The sequence below is a fragment of the Salvelinus sp. IW2-2015 genome, linkage group LG25 (genome assembly GCF_002910315.2).
Source record: "Salvelinus sp. IW2-2015 linkage group LG25, ASM291031v2, whole genome shotgun sequence".
NCBI lineage: Eukaryota > Metazoa > Chordata > Actinopteri > Salmoniformes > Salmonidae > Salvelinus > Salvelinus sp. IW2-2015.
The window spans coordinates 23,947,940-23,972,401 of record NC_036865.1 but is presented as its reverse complement, the minus strand read 5'-3'; the positions used below and the strand labels follow the sequence as shown (position 1 = coordinate 23,972,401).

General features: G+C 40.3%; 2 protein-coding genes across 2 annotated transcripts; one reads left to right on the top strand and one right to left on the bottom strand.

Moving 5' to 3' along the window:
• Positions 1 to 1,608: 1,608 nt before the first annotated feature.
• LOC111951827 (inorganic pyrophosphatase) lies at positions 1,609 to 13,783 on the bottom strand. Its single transcript, XM_024134588.2, is given in 8 exon segments — positions 1,609 to 2,642; positions 2,851 to 2,977; positions 3,333 to 3,419; positions 3,846 to 3,965; positions 5,700 to 5,727; positions 5,729 to 5,751; positions 9,786 to 9,850; positions 13,629 to 13,783. Coding segments are annotated over 8 exon segments (777 nt in total). The 5' UTR covers position 13,783; the 3' UTR covers positions 1,609 to 2,469.
• A 1,915-nt stretch (positions 13,784 to 15,698) lies between these two features.
• On the top strand, positions 15,699 to 23,909 carry LOC111951824 (eukaryotic translation initiation factor 4E-binding protein 2). Its single transcript, XM_023970063.2, has 3 exons — positions 15,699 to 16,048; positions 20,174 to 20,359; positions 21,691 to 23,909. Exons 1-3 carry the CDS (start codon positions 15,910 to 15,912, stop codon positions 21,720 to 21,722), a joined length of 357 nt encoding a protein of 118 aa, XP_023825831.1. The 5' UTR covers positions 15,699 to 15,909; the 3' UTR covers positions 21,723 to 23,909.
• Positions 23,910 to 24,462: the final 553 nt, after the last annotated feature.

Genomic DNA, 24,462 nt, shown 5'->3' with positions numbered 1-24,462 from the left:
ACGCGATACAGACCGAGCAGAGCGGGGGTCGAGGAAAGAAACCATACAGAACGCGAGCGAGAGGGCGTTGTGTTGTCAGGGTAAGAGAACATGACAGACCGGGAGAGCAGGGCGGGGGGGCTGTTGTCAGGGTGAAGGAACATGGATACAGACCCGGCAGAGGCTGGTTGTCAGGGAGAACATAAGACAGCAGAGGTTGTGGCCAGAGAACATAGAGAGCAAGAGGCTGTTGTGCAGGGTAAAGGAAACGAGGACAGACCGAGGCAGGAGGGCTGTTTGTCAGGGTAAGAGAAACCAGTACAGAACAGGAGCCAGAGGCTGTTGTCAGGGTAAGAAAGCATCGACACGGAGCAGAAGGCTGGCTCAGGTAGGAATACACCAGCGAGGCTGTATAGGAAACCATACAGACCGAGCAGAGGCTGTGTCAAGGGGAAAGAAACATACAGACGGAGCAAGGCCTGTTGCAAGGGTAAAGAAAATAACGATCACGAGCAGAGGCTTGTTGTCAGGGTAAGAAACTACACGACCGGAGCAGAGGCTGTTGTCAGGGTAAAGAGAAACATACAGACCGAGCAGAGGCTGTTGTCAGGGTAAAGAAACATACAGGACACGAGCCAGAGGCTGTTGGAAACTAGTCAGGCAGAGACTGAGTAAGGAAACATACAGACCGAGCAGAGGCTGTTGTCCAGGGTAAAGAATACATTAACAGACCGAGCAGAGGGCTGTTGGTCCAGGTAAGAAAACATACAGAGCGCGAGGCAGAGGCGTTGTCAGGGTAAGGAGAACATAGACCGAGCAGAGGCTGTTGTCAAGGGTAGAAGAAACATACATGAGAGAACGAGCAGAGCTGTTGTTAGGGTAAAGAGAACATACAGAACCGAGAGAAGGCGTTGTCAGGGTAAAAGAGAAATAGGCAGACCGAGCCAGAGGGCGTTTGGGCGAGGGCTAAAGAAACATATCAGACCGAGGCAGAGGCTGGTTGGTCAGGGTAAAGGAAACATAAACAAACCCGAAGCAGAGCTGTTGTCAGGTATGTAAGGAGTAACCATCACCAGGAACAGCGACAGGGAGGCTGTGTGTTCAGGGTTAAAGAAACATACATGACACCAGCAAGGCTGTGTCAGGTAAAGGAAACAGACAGCCGAGCGCAGAGGACGTGTTGGTTCATGGGAAAGAAACATAACAGACGAGCAGAGGGCTGGTTGTCTAGGGTAAGAGAGGAACATAACAGTGTTGGGGGGGGGGAGGGTTTCCTAGACACAGACTAAGCCTAGTCCATGACTAAAATGCAAACTCAATGGAGAATCTCAATTGTGAGTGCTTTTTAGTCCAGGACTAGGCTGAATCTGTGTCAAGGAAACCAACCCTTTGTATTTCTGTATTATTCTGAGCCGATCACTTTAAACCCAATTTTCTTACTAGTTACTATTGAACTTCACTGAACACAGGGGCATACTATGTTGCAACAGGATAAGATCACCTTGTGGGTCTTGCAACGCTAGTGCTACTCTCTGTTCATCATATATGCATAGTCACTTTAACCATATCTACATGTACATACTACCTCAAACAGCCTGACTAACCGGTGTCTGTATGTAGCCTCGCTACTGTATATAGCCTCGCTACTGTTTTTCACTGTCTTTTAACTGTTGTTTTTATTTCTTTACTTACCTATTGTTCACCTAATACCTTTTTTTGCACTATTGGTTACTATTGGTAAGTAAGCATTTCACTGTAAGGTCTACACCTGTTGTATTCGGCGCACGTAACAAATAAACTTTGATTTGATTTGAAATGTCAGCCCTCTATTTGGCCAATGCAATCTAGCCTGGGTACCACACCGTTTCGGKATTCAACAACACTGCATTGCTACAAGGCTACGAAGGCATAACAACACGATGGCTAATGCAGAAACAGACTGGCATACAGGCTAAATTGCTATCCATGTACCTAGATTGAAAAGGCTGTTTTAGATTAGTGTAGTGCAAATGATCTGCTACAAAGTAAACAGAATGAAAATTATCTTGATGAGTGTGGAKGAAGATACTGGAACACGAGGCTTTGGCAATACCTTGCTTAATGCAACAGAAACATGGGCCACTCTGGCTCAGACAGGGCTGACACAACACAAACTCTTGTGTATTGTTGGGTTCTGAGAATATGAAATATACTTATTCATTTATAGGAGGAAGGTATATAGTGTGTGCAACTAAGCTTGGAATGTGTTGAGGGCAGGGAAATMATTATATGTGGCAGTACTGATAAGGGGAGAAACCACTGAAGGATCATATGACGTAGCTCCCTGCTCAGCAATAATGATGCAATGTTMAGRGATAAGGAGGAGACTCCACCCAAAGTGAAGTATGAATACTACCACGGGGGAAGCCATGTCTGTGTCTGAATTACAGCTGTATCGACCCTTTGGGAAGAATTAAACTTGGTTAAGCTTCTCTAGTGTCCGTGAGTTATTTACTCAAAATTAGAACCGAACAGTATGGAGTACAAGATGGATACCTTGTCTTTGAACGCTCCGTTGAAGGCGAACATGTTCTCTGGTTTCCCGTCTGGTACCTTGTACCTCCTGAACCAGTCCACTGTGGCCTCCAAGTAACCTGGCTTCAGCCTCTGGATGTCACTGATGTCTGAGGTACACATGATAAGGAGACAGGTGAGAGGATGACTGTGGCAATAGGAATAGAAAACAATAGCTCAATCATTGCATTCTTCACTTGAGCAATCATATTCTAGTACTACTACTTGCAGTGACTGGACCAATGGGCAGCATTAAGGAGTGGCCTGTTGTATTAGGGATTATCAGTTTAGCCCACATCCAGCTCCTCCGGTGGTTACCGTTCAGGTCCTTAGCTTCAGGGTCCTCCACGTTGATGGCCATGACTTTCCAGTCAGTCTCCCCCTCGTCGATCATGGCCAAAACCCCCAGTACCTTCACCTTGATCACTTCACCACGCGAACACACCTGGAGAGGAGACAGGGATGTGATCAGTACAACATAGAGAAGTAGGATATTGGTATGGGGATAGGTCAATTTCAATGATAGTATGTCAAATATAGATCACATGCCTGAGGAAAGTTAATTTCATCAGACACCCACACATGAAGCTCACACCACAAATTCACTACAGACAGCTGATGGAGTAACAAAACAGCCAAATTGTTACCAACATACTTTTCAATATTGGACACTTAGCTTAGGTGACAAAAAGCTGCTTTGAATGACACCTGAAGCAAGTAAGAATGTCAGAGAGTGAATGGAATAAACTAGATCAGCTCTAAAGGTTTAATGATTATAGGATAAAGAACAAGTGCTGTACCTTGGTACCGATTTCACAGACATCAATTGGGTCGTTGTCACCACAGCAGCCAGTGTCTCCATCTTTGTGCCCGGGGTCCTCCCATGTCTATCAAGAAAGAGAAATATCACTGTCAAAAAAAGATTGAGATACTTAGTTCATATCACTACAGAGAAATTGGCAATCAATGCCAACTCAGTTCTAGGTGATCAATGAATTCAGTTAGACACGGATAGCGTAGTCTACATTGTCAGACCATATGTAGCTTGATACCAGGTTAGTGACTGTCTGGTGGCAGGTTAGTGACTGTCTGGTGACAGGTTAGTGACTGTCTGGTGGCAGAGTTAGTGACGTCGGTGCAGGTTAGTTGACTGTCTGGTGGCAGGTTAGTGACTGTCTGGTGGCAGGTTAGTGACTGTCTGGTGGCAGGTTAGTGACTGTCTGGTGGCAGGTTAGTGACTGTCTGATGGCAGGTTAGTGACTGTCTGGTGGCAGGTTAGTGACTGTCTGGTGGCAGGTTAGTGACTGTCTGACCTGAGGTATTGCTCCATAGTTCCAGATGTAGCCTTTGTGGGGGAAAACGTTGGCGACGTAACGCAGGTTCCCCTTCTTCACATCCTGCTTGATCGGATTCAGGGGGTCTTTGGTCGCAATCTGGAAGTAGCAAAGCCAAACATTATTAAATGTGCTTCCATCGTCTTGAAAAACAATCTGGCTCTAATGGCCACACGTACTCTTAAATCTCCACCCAGTACAGCCAGAATAAGACTGGCCACCCCTCGGAGCCTGGTTCCTCTCTAGGTTTCTTCCCAGGTTCCTGCCTTCAAGACTGTGTTTCTACCTCTGCATTGCTTGCTCTCTTTTTGGCTGGGTATCTGTAAAGCACATTTTATTTCACCTTTATTTAACCTGGTAGGGTATTTGAGAACAAGTTCTCATTTACAACTGCGACCTGGCCAAGATAAAGCAAAGCAGTTTGACACATACAACAACACAGAGTTACACATGGAATAAACAAACATACAGTCAATAATACAGTAGAAAAAGTCTATATACAGTGTGTGCAAATGAGGTCGGATAAGGGAGGTAAGGCAATAAATAGGCRATGGTGGCGAAGTAATAACAATATAGCAATTAAACACTGGAATGATAGATGTGCAGAAGATGAATGTGCAAGTAGAGATACTGGGGTACAAAGGAGCAAGATAAATAAATAAATACAGTATGGGGATGAGGTAGTTGGACTGCACATTGTGACTGCTGATGTAAAAAGGTCTTTATGAAATAAATTTGATGCCTTATTTTGCCTACCTCTTGACTAGCCAGGGGCCAGATTCCCAGACAAAGATTAAGCTTAGTCGAGGATTTTTCAAACGCATGCTCAATGGAGAATCTCTATTGAAATAACTAAAAAGCTAATGGACAAGGCCTAATCGGGATCCAGGAAACCGCCCCTAGATCGTAAAAGCCAGACTAATCTGGCTAAATAAAGGCTGAGTTGTTCTGATTAGTGACAAATGGATACAGGTAAGTAGGTTTGCATTATTATATTAGGCTTATAGACTAAGACCTGGTATATTACTGTAAAAGTAAAGTTAGTAGGAGAAGGAGAAGGATCTCCGCATGGCCTAGAGCACAACGTACACACCAGAGTTAGGCTCAATTCGAAATGAAGGCAGTCAAATCAGGAAGTATACAAAAATTCTAATTCAAATTGAAAAAAGGGCATTTATTTTCAATGACTCCTCAATAAAGTTTTTTAAAATCTGAATTTAAAATTCAAATCACTTCCTGAATTGACTGCATTCAATTCGAATAGAGCCCAACCCTAGTACACACAACAAGTGTCACGCCCTGGCCTTAGTTATCTTTGTTTTCTTTATTATTTTAGTTAGGTCAGGGTGTGACATGGGGGATGTATGTGTTTTTATTGTCTAGGTTTTTTGTATGTTATGGTGCTGTGGCTTATGTGGTTAAAGTGTCTAGTCTAGGTGTATGTATGTCTATGGTTGCCTAGATTGGTTCTCAATTAGAGACAGCTGTCTATCGTTGTCTCTGATTGGAACCATATTTAGGCAGCCATATTCATTAGTAGTTCGTGGGTGATTGTCTATGTTTAGTGTCGCACTATTTGTTATATAGCTTCACGTTCGTTTTTGTTTGTATATGTTTGTCAGTATTCTTCGTTAATTTAATATGTATTCATTTCACGCTGCGCCTTGGTCCTCTCCTCTTCCACCATACGACGATCGTGACAACAAGGTTGTTCTTTGCACCCTGCACATGGAAATACGCCACTGACTTTATGTGGTATGCCGGTCACGTTTTCACATACTGTGTATTTTTTAAAAACTGGCTCATTAAATCAATCAATCAAGGTGAACCTACCTCCATCTTTGAGTTGGTCCATCTTGTACTTCAACAACACGTGGAAAATGTTCTGAAAGAGAGAGAAAGCAATAAATCATTCTGCTTTTTCGTGTGCCTGTGTCACATACACTACATTCTCATTCCAAAATCAGTTGGTCCCCCTTTGCTGCTAGAACAGCCTCCACTCTTTTGGGAAGGCTTTCCACCAGATGTTGGAACATTTCTGCAGGGACTTGCTTCCAGTTAGCCACAAGAGCATTAGGGCCGGGCACCAATGTTGAGCGATTAGGCCTGGCTCACAGTCGGTGTTTCCAATTCATCCCAAAGGAGTTTGTGGTTTAGTCAGGGCTCTGTGCAGGCCACTTAAGTTCTTCTAAACAGATTTCAACAAACCATTTTTGTATGGACCTTGCTTTGTGCATGGGGGCATTGTCATGCTAAACAGGAAAGGGCCTTCCCCAAACTGTTGCCACAAAGTTTGAAGCACAGAATCGTCTAGAATGTCATTGTATGCTGTAGCGTTAAGATTTCCCTTCACTGGAACTAAGGGCCCAAACCATGAAAAACAGCCCAGACCATTATCCTTCTCCACCAAACTTTAGTTGGCACTATGCATTGGGGCAGGTAGCGTTCTCATGGCATCTGACCAACCCAGACTTGTCCTTTGGACTGCCAGATTGTGCTGCGTGATTCAGATTGTGCTGCGTGAGTCCAATGGCGGCGAGCTTTACACCACTCCAGCCGATGCTTGGCATTGCGCATGGTGATCTTAGGCTTGTGTGCGGCTGCTCGTCCATGGAAACTAATTTCATGAATCTCCCGACAAATAGTTATTGTGCTGACGTTGGAACTCGGTAGTGAGTGTTGCAAACGAGAACAGATGATTTTAATGCACTTCAGCACTTGGCGTCTCATTCTGTGAGCTTGTGTGGCCTACCACTTTGTTTTCTGAGCCATTGTTGCTCCTAGACGTTTCCATTTCACAATTACAGCACTTACAGTTGACTGGGCAGCTCTAGCAGGGCAAAAATTTGAAGAAATGACTCCTATGACGGTGCCACGTTGAAAGTCACTGAGCTCTTCAGTAAGGCCATTCTAAAGCCAATTATTTCCTATGGAGATAGCATAGCTGTGTGCTCGATTTTATACACCTGTCAGCAACGGTGTGGCTGAAATAGCTGAATCCACTAATTTGAAGGGGTGTTCAAATGTACATATGTGTGAGATATATATATATATATATATCTATCTATGTGTGTGTGTGTGTGTATATATATATACAGTGGGGAGAACAAGTATTTGATACACTGCCGATTTGCAGGTTTTCCTACTTACAAAGCATGTAGAGGTCTGTAATTTTTATCATAGGTACACTTCAACTGTGAGAGACGGAATCTAAAACAAAAATCCAGAAAATCACATTGTATGATTTTTAAGTAATTAATTTGCATTTTATTGCATGACATAAGTATTGATCACCTACCAACCAGTAGAATTCCGGCTCTCACAGACCTGTTAGTTTTTCTTTAAGAAGCCCTCCTGTTCTCCACTCATTACCGTATTAACTGCACCTGTTTGAACTCGTTACCTGTATAAAAGACACCTGTCCGGACACTCAATCAAACAGACTCAACCTCTCCACAATGGCCAAGACCAGAGAGTCGTGTAGACATCAGGGTTAAAATTGTAGACCTGCACAAGGCTGGATGGGCTACAGGACAAAGGCAAGCAGCTTGGTGAGAAGGCACAAACTTGTGCGCAATTATTCGAAAATGAAGAAGTTCAAATGACGGTCAATCACCCTCGGTCTGGGGCTCCATGCAAGATCTCACCTCGTGGGGCATCAATGATCATGAGGAAGGTGAGGGATCAGCCCAGAATTATACGCAGGACTGTGTCAATGACCTGAAGAGAGCTGGGACCACAGTCTCAAAGAAACCATTAGTAACACACTACGCCGTCATGGATTAAAATCCTGCAGCGCACACAAGGTCCCCCTGCTCAAGCCAGCGCGTGTCCAGGCCCGTCTGAAGTCATGTGGTCTGATGACACAAAAATAGAGCTTTTTGGTCTAAACTCGACTCGCCGTGTTTGGAGGAAGAAGAAGGATGAGTACAACCCCAAGAACACCATCCCAACCGTGAAGCATGGAGTGGGAAACATCATTCTTTGGGGATGCTTTTCTGCAAAGGGGACAGGACGACTGCACCGTATTGAGGGGAGGATGGATGGGGCCATGTATCGCGAGATCTTGCCCAACAACCTCCTTCCCTCAGTAAGAGCATTGAAGATGGGTCGTGGCTGGGTCTTCCAGCATGACAACGACCCGAAACACCACGCCAGGCAACTAAGGAGTGGCTCCGTAAGAAGCATCTCAAGGTCCTGAGTGGCCTAGCCAGTCTCAGACCTGAACCCAATAGAAAATCTTTGGAGGGAGCTGAAAGTCCGTATTGCCCCGCGACACAGCCGAAACCTGAAGGATCTGGGAAGGTCTGTATGGAGGAGTGGGCCAAAATCCCTGCTGCAGTGTGTGCAAACCTGGTCAAGAACTACAGGAAACGTATGATCTCTGTAATTGCAAACAAAGGTTTCTGTACCAAATATTAAGTTCTGCTTTTCTGATGTATCAAATACTTATGTCATGCAATAAAATGTAAATTAATTACTTAAAAATCATACAATGTGGATTTTCTGGATTTTTTTTAGATTCCGTCTCTCACAGTTGAAGTGTACCTATGATACAAATTACAGACCTCTACATGCTTTGTAAGTAGGAAAACCTGCAAAATCGGCAGTGTATCAAATACTTTTTCTCCCCACTGTATACACACACACATATATATATACATACATATATACTTTTGTGTAATAATATATTTATATACATACACACATATAGTTATAATATATATATACTTTTGTGTAAAATATATTTAAATACACAAAAGTATATACACACTACCGGTCAAAAGCTTTAGAACACCTACTCATTCAAGGGTTTTTCTTTATTTTTACTATTTTCTACATTGCAGAATAATAGTGGACATCAAAACTATGAAATAACACATATGGAATCATGTAGGATCCAACAAAAGTGTTAAACAAACTCTTTTAGAACACCTACTCTTGGTCTTCCATTCCCGTGGCGGTCCTCATGAGCCAGTTTCACCATGGAGCTTGATCGTTTTTGCGACTGCACTTGAAGAAACGTTCAAAGTTCTTGACATTTTCCATATTGACTGACCTTCATGTTTTAAAWGTAATGATGGACTGTCGTTTCTCTTTGCTTATTTGAGTTGTTCTTGCCATAATATGGACTTGGTCTTTTACCAAATAGGGATATCTTCTGTATACCCCCTACCTTGTCACAACACAACTGATTGGCTCAAAAGCATTAAGAAGGAAAGAAATTCCACAAATTAACTTTTAAGAAGGCACACCAGTTAATTGAAATGCATTCCAGGTGACTACATAATGAAGCTGGTTGAGAGAATGCCAAGATTGTGCAAAGCTGTCATTAAGGCAAAGGGCYGCTATTTGAAGAATCTCAAATATAACATATATTTWGATTTTTTTTGGTTACTACATGATTACATATTTGTTATTTCATAGTTTTGATGTCTTCACTATTATTCTACAATGTAGAAAATAAGAAAGATTTACAAAAAAAAKCTTGAATGAGTAGGTGTTCMAAAACTTTTGACCGGTAGTGTATCATAATATCAATATACCCAGTTATAATTTATATATGACTATGGATGAGTTGGAGGAAACGAAAGGCCATCCAACTGGGATATATTGTTCCAGTGAGATAAGATAACAGGAAATCCAGAATTACTGCATAATGACCGAAGAGTTCAGTGTTGGAGGGGTAAAGACCATTGCTTTGACAAACAGACTATGACCTTGCTAGTGCTACTCCTACTCTCCCACACGCATAATACATTAAAGCTATTCTGACCACAAGGTTTCACCATGGAATCAAAAGTTTAACTTAGTGGGCGTCTTTCTATGAAGAAACAGTTGAATAGATATCCCATCTACATTCAGTGTGTGTTATTGTGTAATGGGGTGTTGTAGCGGCATAAAGGTGACATACTTTACCTGGCTCTCATCAGCGTACATGGGTATGTCATGGAATGGGGAGACATACTTTCCATCAGCATTTTCTACAGAGAACAGACAATAACATACAAGTAAATTAATCTATATGAATTCAATCACTTTGACTGCATCCCTTTTGATTTAAACAAAAACATTTGCATGCATGTTTGCCCATGGAAGAAGTGGTCTGAAAGTGACTTTTTGGATCTGAATACCAAAACATTCAGGAGATAAGAGGTGCTCAAAGTTGACCCATTTTGCATACCCCACCATACCATGAGTACATTCARGTCTTCTTCACTGGAAAAGATAAACGGTTGAGATTTATATAATTGAAATGCTTAAACACAGGGTTGTCAAACTATTTTATAATTTATTGAAAGAAAAGTTGAAAAATTGTTTGACAATCCTGTTTTTAACTTTTCAATGATATCAAATCTCAACCGTTTATCTTTTCCAGTGATGAAGACGCGAATGTACTCATGTTGGGGTATGCAAAATGGGTCAACTTTGAGCACCTCTTATCTCCTGAATGTTTTGGTATTCAGATCCAAAAAGTCACTTTCAGACCATTTCTTCKATGGGAAAACATGTATAGAATTATTTTGTTTTTTTTACCTTTACAAAAAGGTYCAATATACAGAAATCGCTCRGCTTGTTTTTTCACATAAACTGAAATTAGGCAATGTAGAGAATAATTGCACCATCTAAACAGCTGTGAAATATCTTTCAATAACCAAAAATATTGTATTTTCAGCTGTTTGAAGCTAGTGAGTTGCCTAGTTAAATAAAGGTTAAATAAATAAAATAAAGTGTACAAAACCAAAAGTAAAAGATGCAAAAATGAAACGTAAGAACAGGAAGCATAGAAATAGCACACGTAGAACAGAACTAGCATAAGTGTGCCGATTAAGCTCACCAAAATCTTAGTTTAGACATTTAATATATACAGCCCTAATTGTCTTTTTTTTAAGTGGACAATCTGTCATTAAGTTTTATGACTTTACTTACAAAGATATGTGAAAAGCCCGAGCTGGGCTTAATGGGTACCTATTACCCAACCACTTCTTAAACTTGCTTCCAATGAGAATGACAGACCTATAACTATGTGAATTTGTCTGGGTTGCCCAAAGCAGCTTTAACYTCAATTATCTAAAATATGCATAAACTCAGATTTTTTACATTTCCGCACGTTGTAGCTTAGACCCTACCTTACATCATCTGAGGTTTTTGTGTTGTGCCTGCCATCGTTTGAGACAACATGCTCTTGAATACAGGGTGGGTGTCATTTCAATCATAGAAATMGAATTCATAGAATGGACCTATCCCTTCAMACCACTGCAATTTAGCTTACACACCATTGAAATTTAAAGTTGCAATATGTAACTTTTTGGGCTACTGACCAAATTCACATTMAAATGTTATAGATCTGTCATTCTCATTGAACGCAATTCTAAGAAGCGGTAGGTCTGTTCTATGTGCTTTATTTCTATACTCCCRGGTCTTAAATGTAGTTTTTGCGTCTTTTTTTGCTTCTTTTACTTTCAGTTTTGTACATCAGCTTCAAACAGCTGAAAATACAATATTTTTTTTAATGGAAAATATATTTCACAGCAGTTTACAAGGTACAATGATTCTCTACAATATACTCTCATGTTTTGTCACAAACTGAAATTAGGCAAACTATTATTATTTTAGCAACCACGAAATGGCGGCACTATTTCTGCATAGTGTAACATTTAACTTTAATTTAAAGATAACTTCTAATTACTACAACAAAGATGGCCGCCCGTCCACCCACTGTCGAATGTCAACATAAATGGCCATCCATAGCAACGGCTCCGCTTGGCTTGGGCTGGTAGCTTAGTGGTTAGAGCGTTGGGCCAGTAACCAAAAGGTTGCTGGATCGAATCCCCGAGCTGACAAGGTAAAAATCTGTCGTGTTCTGCCCCTGAMCAAGGCAGTTAACATACCGTTCCCCCGGTGCTGAAGARGTGGATGTTGATTAAGGCAGCCCCCCCGCACCTCTCTGATTCAGAGGGGTTGGGTTAAATGCYGAAGACACATTTCAGTTGTACAACTGACTAGGTATCCCCCTTTCCTTTATTTACTCACTGAGTCAGAGCTGCCATGACCGGAGTGCATGCAGAGCAAGCTACCTGTGCACAGGGAGCGAGTGACCGAGAGAGGAGCAGCTAATGGATTTATTAATGGAGGAAGTGGTCCCGTGTGGCTCAGTTGGTAGAGCATGGCGCTTGCAACGCCAGGGTTGTGGGTTCATTCCCCACGGGGGGACCAGGATGAATATGTATGAACTTTCCAATTTGTAAGTCGCTCTGGATAAGAGCGTCTGCTAAATGACTTAAATGTAAATGTAAATGAAATTATTTCTGATTTCGGGCAATCGGGCCTGAATGTTGTCGGCATAGGTAGTGCTCAGGCTTAAAATTCATGCCCACGAAGGGCTCTGGTGTAAATGTAATCAACCTCTCTTACACATTAATAACARGTATTCATAATGCAACCCCCAGAGTAATAGACATCAGGGTTCAATCACAAAGGCTGCACTGTATGCAACAAATATGAAAAACTGCTGCATCACATTCAATATGAACAAGGATACATTCAGCCTAACTGGTTAAATGAGAAACACCTTTGACAGCTCTTGAAGCCTCATCTTAGAAACTGGGCGTAACCCACACAGTTTAGAAACTGAATTCTCTAAATTGCTGGTGTGGTAGTCCTTTCAAAAGATGGTAATGTTAACCATATACAGTCATTTCACGAAGCTGTCTGCCGCCCAAGGGCAATGCCCTGACTCTCCAACTATTTACTTTCATATGACATCAAAATAATTTCAAAAGGRTAAAAATACACTTATTGTACACTGTTTTAACCGGCTTTATCACAGTTGCAGCAGACAGTATTTTCCAGTGACAACACGTTTCTGGCAGCCTTCTTCCTTTATGCTACATCTACACACAGGTGTTCGGAGACGCAGATTGATAATTACCACAGGTGGTCCCTCTGTCTTCATTAAACATGCGCTGTAACATGGAGATATGGATATGTGGGAAAACTAACCCTATAAAAGGTGTGTATCAATTTAACCTATTGTTTTTGTATTTATTATTTCTCATAAGGTCCGTATGCTTCCAAAACCATACTYCAAYCTATACGTGTTAATGTTCAGAGCAAGTATCAGGGCTCTTAACAAAACTCCCCATACAGATGATGTCTTCGTCCAATGACTTGTGTAATGTATGGAACAGATAGTCATGATCAAGGGCAAGGAGCCAGCTGTGGTCGATACATTCAGCTGAGAACCCAAGACAGGGAAGCTGAAAGCCCCTGGKCTTGGGCCCACTTGGGTTCTCGAGAGCTACTTGTGTGGTATCCCAACAACACTAGTTTATATCAGAAATACCACATCTGCAGAATTAATCTAATAAACACTTAACATCGGAATTAATTGGATCCTGATACCAAGTCAAATTAAAGTACAGCAAGTTCGATAGAAGCATACGTCAGCCAACCGGCAAAACTGGTCCATTCAATTACTAGTTTGTCAGCTCAAATCAATCAATGTGGGGCAAAGGCCAAGCGATGGTACACGCCTATAATTATAAATCCACGATACTAGGTGACAATATGTGAAATCTAGCTACACTTGAACGTAGCATTAGATAGGACTATAAAAACAATGCGAAAGCAATGAATAAAAGTGACACGTGGGAGGTCGGGGCCCGATCCCAGTAGCAAACCGGCGAACCACAATGGACACGATTATAGCAAGCTAATAAGCTAAACTAATATGTTCATTAAAAAGTGAACCATACTTACTGAAAAACAAACGATAGCTCAATGTATTGGGGTTCCCCCTCTCTTCGACTGTGAAGCTCATATTTAATCTGTGTTGGTTTCTTGCGGAAGCTGCGGTGATGGTTAATGCACTTTGAGTGTTCAAAAGAAYTCCACCCAGAACTACACTGCACATGCGCATTTCTAGGCCGAGAGCTTGGAAAGTGCAGCAACTGCGCATAACGAATAAACATATCGCGTTGAAGATTACGTATGCATACTGATACTGTCTGTTGTTCATTCTAAGAATTTCTTGTTTTTGCAAACCAGCTGAATGTAAGGCAGGTCTCCAACCCATTCTACTGTACATGTTCTTGAATATGGGAGATATCATMATATTAATCCGCTAAAACGATGTCCTGCTATATATAGTTTGTTAGAGTAGATAATGTGCTACGTGTAAACGGTAAAGCACAATATCCCTCAACCTACATCAAATAACATTTTTTTTTATGTTATTTTTTTCTAAACACGTGTAGTGGGTCTCTTCCATTAGCCCTTAGTTATTATTCCAAAGACAGTACCATACGGTTTGAAGCAGAGATCAATATATAATGACGATATGTTCATGTCTCCGCCCTAACAATGGGAGTCGTTGTCATAAACTGTGTTCGAATACTCATACTAACCGTACAATTTGTGACATAAATTGAGTATGTAGTATGTTTATAAGTCATAGTATGGATATAGTTAGTATGCCAAAGGTTCCCGGATGTCGTACTAGATTCGCCAAAATACGAAGCATACAAGCGACGGACACTATTTCCGTGCTTTTAGGGCCCATAATGCAATTCTCCAGAAAATGGGCGTGGCTTTACAACGGTTTCAGATTTGAAGAAAATTGTGGAAAATATGCAGACGAAGTCTGACGAGAGCAATAGAAATTCGTTGCTTAAATTATGATAAATGTTACGAACATGTTGAGCAATGTAATAAAGTAATGACTTTTCAAATAAGTTACACTTTGTTGGCTGACAATTTGTTAGCTACTCTATCCTTACAAACCYCATAGCATATCATTACAGCATTATGTTGTGTTAGCTACCTACTGTAACGTTAGTTGGCTACTAATACATTGAACTTGCCAGTATATATACTTTGTGCAATCTAACAAACTACCCAACTTTTAGTGACTTGATTATTCACATCATTCATAGTTTATCTAAGTGGTATAGTCGTTTGAGTGAGTTTGTAAATTATCTCTAGCTATCTACTCGGTAAATTCATCAGTTATTCTATGCTATGCCAGCACTCACTCTCGTGCTGGCATAGCATAGAATAACTGATGAATTTACCGCTCAACTCCAGTTGAATGTGGCGTGTCAGTAATCGTCTGCAAAAAAGCGTAATTCAATTGTTGCCAGCAGCACCGTTACAGTCACCAACACTCTGGATAACATGAAAACTGCCTAACCAGCTCTGCTAGGCAGAGTAAACTGGTCAGAATGAGGTGTWCTCTCATTTGTGTCTGGAAGTAGCTAGCAAGTTCACTTGGGTGCTTGACTGCCGTTGCGAGGTCAGATCGCTTTCATCTACCCTGCTCGGATCATCCCTACTCCTTGGCCAGAGCATCCAGTGTGCGACAATATGACAACGCCCTGAATTTAAACGCACAGAGCACACCCTGGCACCCCAGATTGAATTTACGAACACACCCTAAATCTAGCTAGTAATTTGTTAATATGCTAGCAAGAGGTTGTATAGCAACAGCATCAACTTCTGATAGACAGGCGAAGCGCTAGTATGCTCAACTGAAAGGTTACCGTTCGTTTACAGTACACWAAAATTWACTTGTAGTATATACTCATTAAGTATACAGTATGTTAGTATGGGTATTCYAACACAGCTAAAGACTGTAAAAATAGTTTGTTGTCCCAGCAAGCGACAAGGTCTGCTTAACCCATAAACGCATTGGGAGATTTTTGACAGATTTCGGCGCAACCATCTCGCTTTGCCTCTTCCTCTCTGTTTGAAAACTGTGATTATTCTTTATCGTTTGTCATTGCATAATAGCTCCACCAGGCGACAGCGGGTCTAGTCTTCCACGACGTCATATCCGGTCTCCTTGTGTTGTTGTTCTTCCTGCCTGGCGGAGGGAGTGGGGCTGTGCTGACGGCTGGGAGGACGAGAGGAGCCACAAGAAAAACTTGGGAAGAGATAAGAGAGAAAGAGAAAAGGCCGTGGGTTCCACCGTCCGTCGGGTTAGGCATCAACCACCTACAGATTACAACACCGTCTGACCAGTCACTAAACCGGGGGTGAAATGTCGTCGTCTACCAGTCGTCAGTTTAGCGAGAGCAGGGTCATTCCGACRAGGACGGTGTTGATAAACGATACAACGCAGCTACCTCATGACTATTGCACCACCCCAGGAGGCACTTTATTTTCGACCACTCCGGGAGGTAAAAGCAACACAAATGTATAAATTGCATATTATTGCTTGTTTGTCCCGCCCCTGCCGTCCCGTTTGGCAATGTGATTGGTTAGTGTTCAACAGCAMTGATATGAATCATGGTGGCTGCCTACATAACAATGCAATAGATTATTTATTGTAGAGGAGGCTGGTGGGAGGAGATATAGGAGGACGGGCTCATTGTAATAGCTGGAATGGATAATGGAACTGTATCGAASTCATCAAACATATATTCCATTCAAATCAAATGTATTTATATAGCCCTTCTTACATCAGCTGATATATCAAAGTGCTGTACAGAAACCCAGRCTAAAACCCCAAACAGCAAGCAATGCAGGTGTAGAAGCACCTGCATTCCTGCCATTACATTGAGCCCACCCTCCTAAAGCGCTTCCCACCAGTCGCCTCTGATTTATTGATTTATGCTCGATTGTGTCATTTGTCATTTTCAATAATTAGTCATGTTTTGAGCTAGTCTCTATTAAAAATAGATATGTCCATTTTATATATTATATAATAATTAACAGATTGCATTTTGCTCCCCCGTCGCCTACTGGTTTTGCATACTGGAAAGATTTGCCTCCTCCTGCGCGCCACTGTTCTGGTTCAGTGCAGTTAGAAAGCCGTAGTTGCACCACTGATATTTAAAATGAAAAGGCACTGCAAAATAAAATATTGGATCAATTAGGTTGTGCTGTTACATTTGTAAATTGTTTCATGTCCGATGTTGTCATTTCACTTTGCCTGTAAGAATCACGATGATCATGATGATTAGGCTTCGCTGTATCGCAGCCTCTGGGAGAATCTTTAAAAGGATCGGACCCATTTTTAAAATTTTTGCCTGAAATGACATACCCAAATCTAACTGCCTTAGCTCAGGACCTGAAGCAAGGATTGCATATTCTTGATACCATTTAAAAGGAAAAACTTTGAAGTTTGTGGAAATGTGAAATTAATGTAGGAAATGTAACGCATTAGATCTGGTAAAAGATAATACAAAGAAAAAAGTTTTTTGTTTGTTTGCTCCATATCTTTGAAATGCAAGAGAAAGTCCATAATGTATTATTCCAGCCCAGGCGCAATTTAGATTTGGTCCACTAGATGGCAGCAGTGTATGTGCAAAGGTTTAGACCGATTCAATGAACCATTGCATATCTGTTCAAAATGTTGTATCAAGACTGCRAKAATGTGCCTACTTGGTTTATTAATACATTTTAAAGTTCATAATTGTGCACTCTCCTCAAATAATAGCATGGTATTATTTCACTGTAATAGCTACTGTAAATTAGATAGACATATTAATCTAACTGCACTATGTCATGGGATTTATTTTTGTTACTTATGTAACAGTTTAGCTTTCGTCTGTCCCCTCGCRCCGACCCGAGCTCGAACCAGGGACCCTCTGCACACATCAACAGTCACCCTCGAAGCATCGTTACCCATAGCTCCACAAAAGCCGCGGCCCTTGCAGAGCAAGGGGAACAACTACTTCAGGTCTCAGAGCGAGTGACGTCACCGATTGAAACACTATTAACGCGCACCACCGCTAACTAGCTAGCCATTTCACATCGGTTACACTTACAACCTCATGCTAATCACATTAGCCTACGTTAGCTCAACCGCACCGTAGAGGTTGCTCATGCTCTCTGGCCTCCTTCTCAAAACCAATTGGAGGAGAAGGTCAGAGGGGAGGGACCTCTGGCTTTCTCATCCAGTGGGTTTTGAGGAAGAAGTGAGGACTATGCAATTGAGATCTCCCACTGACCCAGAGTAGCCTTCCATCAGCCTACGAAAGGTTCCACCGTTGTACAAAACTGCATATCTGGTAGCTCGCAAGTAGATACTGAGAAATAATCAGTAGGCCTAATGTTACATGATTAAATCTGTGAAATAATTTCTCCCCCAAACTCTTTACAGGCATTTAACACCATTCTGCATTTTTGACATCTATTTTCCCAACATCAATCACTTAAGTCACATTGTTAAAATGTTTTCATWCAGTCACAAAAGTAACAGTCCATGGCTGAGCCCTATATGTGAGTGCACCGTGGCTGCTTTGTGGTTAAAACAAAATTTGTATAAGTACTGAAAAGCTTGGTTCTGGTGACTTTTTAAAAGGAAAAAACWKAAATTTAAATAATATTTCCAACCCCAGAAATTAGCTCAATAACGTATTGGGAAAATTATTATAGTATACAGGATGCAATTTCTTTCTGAAATAAAACATTTATCTTGACAAAATTAAGAGGGGAACATTTGACTGAACATGAATTAGAGCCAACAAAATCATGTTCATCACAAAAGGAGGGRGTTGGAAATCTCTTTCCAGGTTCTTACAAAAACCTAGTTCTTCATRAGGCATCCATATATAGGTGGGGGGTGAAAGGTCCTATATATAGGGGCTGTACTCAGTGACATCCCTTCCTGAAACAGGAGGTAAAAAAATGTATAACAGAGGTTCACAATATTAACATTCAATGTATTAAAATATATGATCATACACAAGGAATGTGATCAATATTTACAGTAATATACATACAATATTCAATTAGGATAAAAGCAAATAAAAACTATAATTTGGACATTTTGAAACTATAAAAACAGTTTCAAGTCAAACTCCTAGTTAAGGCCAAGAGGAGGGTGTGCTGAGCCTGTGGATCCAGAAAGAATCCCTTTGAAGAAGTTTCKTCTCAATGTCCCRGCCCCTGCGTGACATCTTGGCCATTTCTATTCCAATGTATCTCAGAGAACTAATAGGATGTCCAGCTTGTATGAACAGCAATGAACAGCAACCGGATTGTTTCTCACCTGCCCGTATATTGCTGCTGTGCTCAGTGATCCGTGTCTTAAGGCTTCTATGGGTTTTCTCTATGTAAGACAGACCACAATGACATTTCAACATGTAAATAACATTGGTGGACATGTAGATAATCAGGCCTTTGATCTTAAATCTTTGTCCTGTGCYGGGGTGGGRAAATTAGTTGCATTTGTAAGTGTGGCCAATGTGCTCAATGCAGCTTCATTTGTAATTTCCCTCCGAAACCTTGTCCAAGCAAGTTTCCCTTTTCTCTGGTGGGTAATCAGATTTAACCACCATGTCTCTCACCTTTGGTTTTTAAAAGACCATACGTGAGGGATATAAAAAAAATGGGTTTCAATCAAAGCTGTCATCAAGGCAAAGTGTGACTACTTTGTAGAATCTCAAATATAAAATATACTTTGATTTGTTTAACACTTTTTTGGTTACTACATGATTCCATAAGTGTTATTTCATAGTTTTGAAGTCTTCACTATTATTCTACAATGTAGAAAATAGTAAAAATAAAGAAAAAACCTGGAATGAGTAGGGTGTGTCCAAACCTTTGACTTGTACTCTATATATATATATATGGAGCAATTTAGCAAGTAAGATGTGTTATCTGTAACGGTTATGATAAATTAGGCATTGTTGTGCACTGTTGGTGTACAGATAGATACTGTAATTTGCAACAAAAACAAATCTGGCATTGTGTTTTTAAAATGTTTATTTTTTTTGAGTACTGGAGTTCAATATAATTTATTGTGGTAGAACTTAAGTAAAATAATTGTGTTCTATTCATAAATATCGATTCCCCCTGTGTAGAATTGCATGAAATTGTGAAAAATGTAAATAATAATTGTGCACCACCACTTTGACAGCCATGCCAAGGCAGTGTTGCTCATAACATACGTCATCTTTTGTTTAAAATGGGTCTTTAAATATATATAGAGCTAAACCGGTTTATGCTCTTGCCCTTTTTATTCACAGATGTGTGTATTTGTGTTCTGTGACTGTCATCACCCATTGTAATGATGACAGGACGAAATGTGCAAGATTAATGAAATTTGACCTTGATTGGCTTGTATTTGCACTGCTACACAGTTCTACACTATTGCATGTTGATTGACGGTAAATTGAAGAAAACAACAATGACTGTTATAGATGTAATATAATCAACATATTATTATCCATATGGTGTATCAMTTCTCTAAAGCAGGTTTGTAATACATATGTTGTCACCTTATTTCTATACAGTCAACGGTTGGAACTAATATGTCAATGATGTTACTAAATAATCACTCTCCTCCATCGTAGGGACCCGGATCATCTACGACCGTAAGTTCCTGTTGGACAGGCGTAACTCCCCCATCGCCCAGACCCCCCCGGCTCACCTGCCCATCATCCCCGGGGTGACCAGCCTCAACGTCCTGACCGAGAACGGGAGGAACGAGGTCAACAACCGCATCAAACCCAACAACAGTCATGGCAAGACAGCCACCGGTCAGTAGGCTACTATTACACAGAGAAGTATTGTTAGAATATATATCGMGCAGGTTTCCCAGACACAGATTAAGCCTAGTCTTGAACAAAGAAGCAACCAAGAAACTCCATTGAAAGTGCTCTTTAGCCCAGGACTAGGTTAATCTGGGTTCAGAAAACCATCCATACATGTACCTCTATGGAGCTGCTACTACTAGCCATTTTAATATTAGAATAACTATCACATTACACATTTAGTAATGACAGGATGCATTTGAAAGTTCAGGCACGGTCAAACTTTGGTATGACTTAATTATGTTATCGATCGGAGAGGGGGAAAAAGGTGCTCGTACATTGATAAGCACAACCAATGGAGGGCATTAACGATACGTAATAAAAGAAGACGGCATTAACGATACGTAATAAAAGAAAGACGACATTAACGATACGTAATAAAAGAAAGACGCATTAACGTACGTATAAAGAAAGACGGCATTAACGATACGTAATAAAAGAAGGACGGCATTAACGTACGTAATAAAGAAAGACGCATTAACGATACGTAATAAAAGAAAGACGGCATTAACATACGTAATAAAAGAAAGACGACATTAACGATACGTAATAAAAGAAAGACGGCATTAACGATACGTAATAAAAGAAAGACGACATTAACGATACGTAATAAAAGAAAGACGCATTAACGATACGTAATAAAAGAAAGACGATTAACGATACGTAATAAAAGAAAACGGCATTAACGATAACGTAATAAAAGAAAGACGGCATTAACGATACGTAATAAAGAAAGAGACATTAACGATACGTAATAAAAGAAAGACGGCATTAACGATACGTAATAAAAGAAAGACGACATTAACGATACGTAATAAAAGAAGGACGGCACTTCTTCCAGCCTATTTCACACCGTAGCCTCCTGAATTTGCAAGATGATCTTCTTTCATGTTGATTCAAATGTGTCACTGACTTGCCCATGGATTGATGGTCCAGCATTTTCCCAATTAATATTTTGTTGTTCGGCTAGCCATGTGCAACATGTACGGCTAGCCATGTGCAACATGTACGGCTAGCCATGTGCAACATGTACGGCTAGCCATGTGCAACATGTACGGCTAGCCATGTGCAACATGTATGGGCAGTTACAAGCCTGCTGGAGGTAGTGCCAGCTGCGTGATCAATGTCCACCTTCATAACATGGATGAAGCCTGAGCTGGAATGTGGCTGGCTAGCTTTATAAAAGCCTAAGTAGGTCTAGCTTCCATCGTAGTATAGAGTACAATGCTTTGGAGTACACTGTTGGTTACATTTTATTTGTGTTCTTGTGTTTAAAGGTGAGGACGCTCAGTTCGAGATGGACATCTAACCACCTCTGAGGAACCTCAACGGAACAACAGAAGAAGGAACTAACCTTGTACCTGTGCTGTGCACCAGTGGCTTGGCTTGTAGAAACCAATGTTGTGAGCCCTCACGTCACTCATGGCAGCCATCTTCTTTAGCTCTCTGTCTCGCCGTCGCTGGGTGTGATGTATGTAAACCATGCAGATAAACTATACCATATAATACGGTGGCTCTGTTTCAATGTCCATGCTAGGATACCACTTAGAATGAAGCAATGTATTTGACATGTATTCCCCTAAGTGGTATAGTAGTGGGATATTGGAATGCAGTCTCCATGTACTGTAGCCAACTCTTCTATGGCTTGACAACGAAACTACACAGAGGCGTTGGCTACAGTACAAACCAACTGGGCTACCAGGCTATGGCCAACCCTGAGACCTAGTGGGAGACTGCTGGTCTATTCGAACAGGTCTCAGGGTTACAACTGGCATATTTGTATGTACTTCAGCAACACAGCAAGAGAAAGGGTCTGAAACCAAGGCAACCAGAGATATTCTTACCCATTAACTAAATGTAGATGCCCAAGTCAATGCAGTAATCTAAGATGTCCATTCTGTATCTGTACTACCAGAGCACACTGTAAACAAAGCCTTCTTTACCACTTCAGACTTTTTATAATGGGGCCCAGGAAACTGTGCAACATTTACTACTTGTACTACTTTGTAGAGCAAAGTACCGGCCTTAGAATCTTCAGTCAAAAGGATTGATATAAACAAATAGTTTGGTTTACATTTTCWTTTCTTTTTTAAATGACTGAATATGCTCCAAGGTCTCATAGCTGCCCGTTTTGTAGTTCATTAGGTTACCAACAATTAAATTAATATGGACGATGTGACCAATTATTTTTTTTCTTCTTCAGATTAGCTGAGAATTTCATCGTCATTCCAAGCCTTGAATTATCCATCACCAATACAAATCTGATGTTATGTTGTGTTTTGGGTCTTTCTGGTAAAGGATTTTATGAAGATTGGGCTTTTGGTTTGTGGTGATGATTTGATAGATTTGCAAATGGAAGGAGCAAATTAATTGATACATTACTTACAAGATTACAAGACAATAGTTAGGTTTAAACAGTCTGATATTTGCTGCATTTGAATGAACAACATAAACTGTTAAAGAACACTGAGATTTATTAGAAAATGAGACAGGAAAAAGTTTGAAAACGTGAATCGTTTCCAACCATTTTTCTATGCATTTTATTACATACATTACTTCTATCTTGACATTTAACTTTTTTCAATGTCAAATACCAAATGGACATGAAAGGAAGAGCTGAGACCATTTTTTCATCAGACGTTGATACTGTATTACAGACATCCCCCGTTTAGGTAATAGACRATTTCCACCGTCTTTCTTACCTTAATCTCTTCTTTCAGTCTACTGTGCTAAGTGTCTCCACCCCATGCCTTACACATTACATACCAAGATAAAAGGTTGCAATGGAGTTCCTTGTCTACTGATTCAAATGACCCTCAACCAGAAAATAGTTATATTTTAAACAGACTTTTATGTTTGTATTTAGCACTTGAAAATAKATATTTTTTTAAACAGTTTTATTTTGTTATTCAGATTTTTTTTTTTTTTTTCAGCAGCTAAGACTATGGGCTTTCTAAAAGGGGAGGCTTTGAATCATGGCCATTATTGTTTTGGATGATCCTTACTGTTACCATAACTAAAACTGTTAGCAATTAAACCACATTTTCATTCCATCTCTGGGTCATCTCTTATTCAGATTATATATATTTWAAAAATGATGATATATTAAATGCAATTATTGGATTTGATTGGAGGAGAGAAACTGTTATTTGGCTTTATGAGAAATTATGAAATCCCAGTCTATTAATGTGGAAAATGTTTATAGTGTTAAACATARGGAGCGATTGTATCCATTTTGAATTGCACATGTTTCTGTTGGATTAGGATTGTATCTTTTTGTTTTGAAGTYGGCCTGCAGCAATTGTTTTATGGGAAACCAGCTTGAGACCAGTTTGGTTCTACATGGAGGGCTTTTTACATTGTTTTTTMTTTCGTAAAAAAGATTTGAAACAGYAAACCTKACTTCTGTTCCGATTTGAAATAKATTTATTTTCAGAGAAATGCCAATGCCATTGGACACTGTTACAGCAAGATCAATAAAGTTCCTTGAAGATTATGCTATTCTCTATTTTGTCTTTACTTCAAACAGTTACATGGAGAAATCACACGTGTTTTACATGTTGAAATCACATGTGGTTTTACATGGTTGAAATCACACGTGGTTTTACATGGTTGAAATCACATGTTTTTACATGGTTGAAATCACACAGTGTTTTACATGGTTGAAATCACATGTGTTTACATGGTTGAAATCACACGTGGTTTTACATGGTTGAAATCACACGTGGTTGTACATGGTTGAAATCACATTGATAACAAAGGAAGATTACTTTATTGTCCAATGTCCAACAGAAATGTGTCTTCTGCTTTATCCCATTCCCATAAATACAGTGCCTTGCAAGAGTATTTAGATCTCTTGAACTTATTTACATTTTCTTGTGTTATTAAGATGGGATTAAAATTGATTAAATTGTATCTTTTTGGTCAAAATACTCATGTAAAAGTGGAAGAATTACATATATATATATAATATATATTTAAGATTGATAAATTAAATAACTAAAAAATGTGTTGTGGCATACAGCTCCCTGAGTCAATACATGTTCAAC